The sequence below is a fragment of the Styela clava genome, chromosome 10 (genome assembly GCF_964204865.1).
Source record: "Styela clava chromosome 10, kaStyClav1.hap1.2, whole genome shotgun sequence".
Lineage (NCBI taxonomy): Eukaryota > Metazoa > Chordata > Ascidiacea > Stolidobranchia > Styelidae > Styela > Styela clava.
The window spans coordinates 13,629,498-13,637,543 of NC_135259.1; the positions used below are offsets into that span (position 1 = coordinate 13,629,498).

At 37.5% G+C, this 8,046-nt stretch overlaps 1 protein-coding gene across 2 annotated transcripts; it reads right to left on the reverse strand.

Annotated features, from left to right (window-relative positions):
- Positions 1–3,742: 3,742 nt before the first annotated feature.
- Positions 3,743–8,046, reverse strand: LOC120337536 (uncharacterized). 2 transcript variants are annotated; one of them, XM_039405354.2, is made up of 3 exons: positions 7,303–8,046; positions 6,028–6,660; positions 3,743–5,278 (listed from the first exon to the last, which is right to left on the reverse strand). In XM_039405354.2, the coding sequence occupies exons 2-3, from the start codon at positions 6,209–6,211 to the stop codon at positions 4,953–4,955; spliced, it is 510 nt and encodes a 169-aa protein (XP_039261288.2). In that variant the 5' UTR covers positions 6,212–6,660; positions 7,303–8,046; the 3' UTR covers positions 3,743–4,952. The 2 variants fall into 2 exon arrangements, with proteins under 2 accessions (XP_039261288.2, XP_039261287.2); XM_039405353.2 differs by having other exon boundaries at positions 3,743–5,365; positions 7,303–8,034.

An 8,046-nucleotide genomic window follows, 5' to 3' on the forward strand; every position in this document is an offset into this window, starting at 1 on the left:
TAATACATTTAGAAAACTTATAAAACTGGAAAAACGATGGTGCATGTTGGCAATCAAATAACAACTCACCTGTTGATGAAACCGATTGCCTAAAATATTGAATCTATATCGAAAATATTGAATCTGAACAGGTGATCGTTGATAGAACTTAATTTCTAAAGCCAACTTTGGCTTTGGATGAAGCTAGCACAGAAAGGCCAACTGATGCCAAGAATAAAGTCCATGTCACTAAAAATTGCGTGGTTTGGAATTAAGTCGTGATAACGTTATTTATACCGGCACAACAGTATGTCATGAAAACTTCACTAAATACAGTGATCAAAATTTTTGCTATAGAAACCCACCGAGCAAAATATACATAAAACTCCATGTCACCCTCAATCTAAATTGAAAATAAAATCATATAGACCAGTGATGGTGACCCACTGACTGACCCACGAAATAATGCAAAAGTACTAAAATTGGCGCAATAGGGTTTATTAACTTTCTATTTTACCAATGAATTTGTATTTTTTTAATTGTACGCTGTGGAACAGACATGAGCAAACTACGGCCCGCCGGCCAAATTCGGCCGGTTGGTTAATTCAGTCTGGCCCGTCTGATGCTGCCACAACCAAACTAAAACCAAACTTTGATGTTAACGTACGAAATAGCGGGAGGAATTTGTTGAGATTGCGATTAAATTTAGTTTTGTCACGAGGCTTATGGTTTTTCACTTAGACTCTTGTAACACTCTAAATATTTTTCATGAAATGGAACTTTTACGTCACACTTACATGGCCCGCCAGTCTAGGGGAGCAGAATTTTTGGCCACGGTTTATTCACCGTGCCCATCCCTGTTGTAGAACTTAGCTGATAGTTTACGTTGAATGCGATGGACGGACACCGGAACGTCGTTTGTGTACCAGGTTAGGGTTAGGCCATAATTTCAGGTACAAATACTACGGGAGTCACTTGGCTAGTCCCCAAACTCGTAATAAAACAAAAATAGAGAGAATTGGAATACAATTACGGCCTAACCCGAACCTGGTACACACACTATGTTCCGGTATCCGCCATCTTAATTCATATACTACGGGAGCGCCGGATAATGCTCATATTCCCAAGGTATCTAGCTAAGAAAGGCACAGCTTGGTGTGGAAGATACACCGTTTATGTATGCAGTGGGCTATTTTTATTTCACGATGTGCCTGGTTCCGTATGTCAAACAATGCTGCATTTCAACACAATGAGCACATCAATCATGAATAAACCCAAGTTCTACAAAATGTGGGGAAAACATTATGTATGCTGACAATCAAGTACCCACTCGTCTGTTGCTGATACACGTTGGTCCGATAGTTTACCGTTTATCCTATTATTATACGGACGATCGTTGACAGAACTAAATCTATAAATTATCTTCGAATAAAGTCAGCCAAACACGTGCTTTTCTTTTATTGAGTGCGTAAACAGTTTTCACGACAAAATATAACACATACTAAATTGAAAAAAAAAAAAAATAAACGTCAGTTAGGAATCTTGCAATGAATTTGAGATTAGGGTGCATTCGCTGTTTTGAATACATAGCCTATAAATGAGTTCAGTCACAGCAAGTGGTTCAGATCAGATAAAACAAAAAATTGAAGTTAACATAAACAAAGTTAATATGCTATATAACTGGTAGGCTAGGTTCAGTGTCTAAAGCGGGGTCGTCCAACCCGTGGCCCGCAGAAGGTTTTGGAGTGGCCCGCGAGGTATTATTGAAATCCCAATGTCTTTCACAAATCTGAGCCAGTTTTGAAATCTCTAATGAAAGATTTGTCTTTTGAACGAGCGAGAAGCACCACCTAGCTATCGGGAGCTTCTTTTATGTCCATTTGTGGTTGTTATTGCTAGTGAGACATGTATGAATTTAATTTGCAGTTACCCATATCCGTCATGGGCTAAAATAGCATTCGTTACAGACAGTTTTGCTCGGTGCCTCATGGGCAGCTTTTTTATTTCATCGAGTACATGGTTTGGTGAAAACAAATACTTGGCATCAATTATTACTAGCCTCAGGTTTGCTATTTTCCCATTTAATACATTTAGAAAACTTATAAAACTGGAAAAACGATGGTGCATGTTGGCAATCAAATAACAACTCACCTGTTGATGAAACCGATTGCCTAAAATATTGAATCTATATCGAAAATATTGAATCTGAACAGGTGATCGTTGATAGAACTTAATTTCTAAAGCCAACTTTGGCTTTGGATGAAGCTAGCACAGAAAGGCCAACTGATGCCAAGAATAAAGTCCATGTCACTAAAAATTGCGTGGTTTGGAATTAAGTCGTGATAACGTTATTTATACCGACACAACAGTATGTCATGAAAACTTCACTAAATACAGTGATCAAAATTTTTGCTATAGAAACCCACCGAGCAAAATATACATGAAACTCCATGTCACCCTCAATCTAAATTGAAAATAAAATCATATAGACCAGTGATGGTGACCCACTGACTGACCCACGAAATAATGCAAAAGTACTAAAATTGGCGCAATAGGGTTTATTAACTTTCTATTTTACCAATGAATTTGTATTTTTTTAATTGTACGCTGTGGAACAGACATGAGCAAACTACGGCCCGCCGGCCAAATTCGGCCGGTTGGTTAATTCAGTCTGGCCCGTCTGATGCTGCCACAACCAAACTAAAACCAAACTTTGATGTTAACGTACGAAATAGCGGGAGGAATTTGTTGAGATTGCGATTAAATTTAGTTTTGTCACGAGGCTTATTGTTTTTCACTTAGACTCTTGTAACACTCTAAATATTTTTCATGAAATGGAACTTTTACGTCACACTTACATGGCCCGCCAGTCTAGGGGAGCAGAATTTTTGGCCACGGTTTATTCACCGTGCCCATCCCTGTTGTAGAACTTAGCTGATAGTTTACGTTGAATGCGATGGACGGACACCGGAACGTCGTTTGTGTACCAGGTTAGGGTTAGGCCATAATTTCAGGTACAAATACTACGGGAGTCACTTGGCTAGTCCCCAAACTCGTAATAAAACAAAAATAGGGAGAATTGGAATACAATTACGGCCTAACCCGAACCTGGTACACACACTATGTTCCGGTATCCGCCATCTTAATTCATATACTACGGGAGCGCCGGATAATGCTCATATTCCCAAGGTATCTAGCTAAGAAAGGCACAGCTTGGTGTGGAAGATACACCGTTTATGTATGCAGTGGGCTATTTTTATTTCACGATGTGCCTGGTTCCGTATGTCAAACAATGCTGCATTTCAACACAATGAGCACATCAATCATGAATAAACCCAAGTTCTACAAAATGTGGGGAAAACATTATGTATGCTGACAATCAAGTACCCACTCGTCTGTTGCTGATACACGTTGGTCCGATAGTTTACCGTTTATCCTATTATTATACGGACGATCGTTGACAGAACTAAATCTATAAATTATCTTCGAATAAAGTCAGCCAAACACGAGCTTTTCTTTTATTGAGTGCGTAAACAGTTTTCACGACAAAATATAACACATACTAAATTGAAAAAAAAATAAATAAACGTCAGTTAGGAATCTTGCAATGAATTTGAGATTAGGGTGCATTCGCTGTTTTGAATACATAGCCTATAAATGATTTCAGTCACAGCAAGTGGTTCAGATCAGATAAAACAAAAAATTGAAGTTAATCGAAGTTAAACAAAGTTAATATGCTATATAACTGGTAGGCTAGGTTCAGTGTCTAAAGCGGGGTCGTCCAACCCGTGGCCCGCAGAAGGTTTTGGAGTGGCCCGCGAGGTATTACTGAAATCCCAATGTCTTTCACAAATCTGAGCCAGTTTTGAAATCTCTAATGAAATATTTGTCTTTTGAACGAGCGAGAAGCACTACCTAGCTATCGGGAGCTTCTTTTATGTCCATTTGTGGTTGTTATTGCTAGTGAGACATGTTTGAATTTAATTTTATCGTCTGCCATGTAATTCAATATGTTTTTCTGTAAAGCTAGAAGAGGCAGTTTTATGACCTCAATATTTGACGGCATTTACTTCTACGAGCAAGTTTTTCACGGATGAACCATGTGAAGTCCCCCGTGAGACACAAATTTCTGACAGCCACGTGAAAAATCCGCTCGGCATTGCTACATCGTCCATTGCACCTACTATTGACAAACTTGTCGGATAAACGCAGTGCCATACTTCCCATTTAAAGATCTATGTGTGGTTAAAACTTTTGACTTTACTGTATCTTCGTATTTCCATTGTTCTTATAATTTAGGTGCTTTGTTAACTAGAACATAACTACCATGTCAAGTGGCCCGCGCAATCCTTTGTAAACTAAATGTGACCTTCGTCCAAAAAAGTTGAACATCACAAGCAAACAAAGAAAATGTAACGTAATATCATCAAAACCTGATGTGCCCATACCATACCGATTTCCTGGTGTGCTCTCACATATGACGGTAACCACTAGTAGGATTTGAAATTTATGGAGCTTTGAATATCATATGATGATCATATTTAATTGTTATGAAATGAATGAAGACTGATAACTTAACCTTTAGATTGCGCCAAAACAGGTAAAACGCATCAAAATGAAACATAGTTATTTTATGCTAAATGAGTCAACGTAAGTTACTTATTTTTTTATTATATACGGAAGCAAGAGAGCGATGCTCAGATATATGGACACGTGGGCCAGAACAAAGATGTACGGTTATGTAATCTGACACAGTGGACTACCGCCACAAGGTGCGCAATTTTCAATTTGAATGACGTCATCGCACACAAAAAGGAATCCCACATGAATTTTAGAAACAAATAAAATAAAAGTCTTCTAGTTAAAAATACAATGTTTTCCACTAAAATTTAAAAAAAACTGGTCCAGTCGTGACCAATAATCTCCATAAAACGTTCCTATTTATGTTGAATTTCAATTCTATAACGGTTTTATCATTTTTGCAGAAGTATCCGTGTTTCGTCTCTTACTTTCACGCGACATACCACCTCATGCATATCTGTGTTCAATCTCTTGTAATGTGGTCTAGCAGCAATAAGAAGCAATACCGATATTGCACATGTAACTAGGACAGTATTGACTGCAGCAAGAACTCCATAATTTTGTAAAGAATATCGAGTAACAGATGTGAGCGTGAATATTCCCATTTCAGTTGCAAAGTAGTGTGACGCCGTCAATATAATTTTGTTCATCGGATAGGTTGCTTCAATCATAAATTCAGTAAGTGTGACGGAAGAAAACATTCCAAGAACCATAGTAACTGGATATAAAACAGCAAGACAAACGAAATTTTTGAAGTAATGACCAACTACTATTCCAGCACCAGCTATGGTTAAGCAAATGTGAGCTGCAGAATATAAAAATATGTCTTACTTATTTATTTGATTTCACATACTATATTGTATTATTCATTGTTTATCTGCTAATGAAAGTAGCAAAGGCAATTATAGGCAAAGTAGGGTGAAGCCTAAAGAGTTGAAAGAGTTAAAGAGGTCAAACAAAAGAATTTGTCTAGGAGCGCCTAAAAACAGAATATGCTCATTTAAATTAATCGAACTTTTTTAGTTATATACATGTATATGAACTAATAAAAATTATTCTATGAGAATTATTATATTCTATATTGTTTCAATTTTTTTTTATGGTAGACCCGTTTATTTCAAAAATTCTAAATATAATTATATTTACCAGTAATGTTTCATTTATCATTAATCCCCCCTCACACACACTTTTCGAGACTATAGAACCGTTATTATTGTGCGATGACGTTTCATTACGTCCTTGATTTCTTATTGTGTTTAATTCTATTCATGACCTTAAATCTACGTAATGTCTATTATGACCCCATAATGTATGCATAATGTATAATTATGTGTATCATGATCTAAACTAAATCATGGTTCAATTATAGCACTCTTACTGACATTGTTCAAAGAACAAATTCTGACAAAAAAATAAAATAAAGCATGCAAGAGTGGCAGACTATTGATAACTTTTTGAGATATATACCTGTCAGTGTGAGCTCCTTGAATATCTTCCACTTGTCGAGCAACTTTCCAAATGCAATTGAAGCAGGAACAGAAGTCAGCAATCCTATTAGGCGAATCCAAGCTACGTCATCGTCAGTGATGTTGCTGAATGTATCCAAGAAAACAGATGTAACCAATAGTTTTGTCAATACCACCACTGACATGGCAAGACAGTGGTCTACAGTAAGAATCAAGTATTCGCGATTACAATGCGCTTTCAAAATTAGTTTGATGTTTGCAATCAGAAAATCGCTAATTGGGGGTTTTTGATCGGTATTTAGTTTCAAAATGTGGTGTTGTGATGCACTCGGAGGACTAGATGGATGGCTTGCCAGATAAAACCAGGAAAATATGCCTGTTATTATATGTAATAACGCAATTCCACCATTTACAATTAAAAACGCCCATTTCACTTTCAGAAAAGTAGATCCTTGTTCAATAGTATCCGATGAACTTATAACAAATGGTAATATTCCAGCAGCTGCTGCTTGTCCCAGAGACCATGATGCCCAAAACACTCCAACGACCGTTGCTGATTCGTGCACCGAAAACCAATTTGCAGGGAGTACAACCGAAGAACGTTTGACCTCCCAACACTATATAGAACCATTCTCTAAAATAAACGGAATAATTTTTACAGTTCCTACCGATGCTCGAGCGAGACTATAGAAAAGCACTTGTTATGGCAGTTTTATCTAATAATGTAATTGGTTCGTAAGCAAAGTTTGTATATGTAGGATTTTTCATTTTCGGTGTAACGTGATTTGGTGTATCAAACAATATCGCGTCTGACGCCATAACTGACTATCATTAATAGATTCAGAGTTGTCATTTTTCTATTTGATATAATGAGGAACTTACAAAGAGTGAAAAAACAACAACACATAATGCATGTTGACAATCAAGTAACGGCGGTGTGGCCCATCGTGCTGAACGTTATAGATACGCTCGCCATTGCACCTTCGACTTCTCTGCGTTCACAGGTTTTAAATTCCGTGAGGAATAATTATGTGCGAGAGGAACGCAGCACTCCTCGCCGGCGTATAAAGTAGTTCACTTAACGGCTGGTCGGTTGCATCTTTCTCTACAATCAAGTCCATGCATCTGAAAATATATGACTAACTAATTTCCATACCCGACATGGACCGGTAACATTGCGAGAGGCCGTTGTTTCGCCATGTGATCAAGCCGTCTTATCGTGTTTTCTCTCCCACTGGGATAAATATGTAAATCCCATCATATCCTAACAACTAACCTGTTGCTGAAACCGATGGATACTAATATTGAACCTATTATTGTGCAGGTGATCGTTGACAGGATTTGATTTCTCAGGTCGAAATTATCTTTGAATAAAGCCAGAACAACAAGGATAACTGCAGTCATAAAGAAGGTCCATGTCGCTAGAAGGTCGATAAAAAATGGCGTGGTCTGGAAATAGGCCGTGAGAACGTCATTTACACCTGCGTAGCAGTACTCCATAAAAACAACACTAAATACACTAATCGAAGTTATTGGCATAAAAACCCATCGGGTGGAATATACACGATACTCCATATCACACTTAATATTCTGCATTAAGAATAAAAATAAAGACGATTAAGTCTCGAGACAGTACTGTTAGGTTTTCTTCATCATTTCAACTACACGAAGACAATTGAACATCTATCGCTGCCCAACTTGATTGTAAAGTAAAATCAAGAGCAAACGCTGAAAAGTGAGTGGCTATAAATGAACTCCTCAGATTGAAGGGACATGGTAGCAACAAAAACTAGTTGGCTAAAGTCGTATCAACTTGAGAGCCAGTCTGGTATGTTTAAAATAGAATCAGGTGTCATTCATTGGCTTAACTTAACCGACTAAAGAGCTATGCGAATTTACCATACTTGCTACCCATAAAAACTTGGATGAAAAACCCCGAACATAATCTGCTGTCCATCGATTAATATCTCTCAAAAGAGTATTCACAAGCATTTTATACTCAGCCTATGTAGGAACTGAA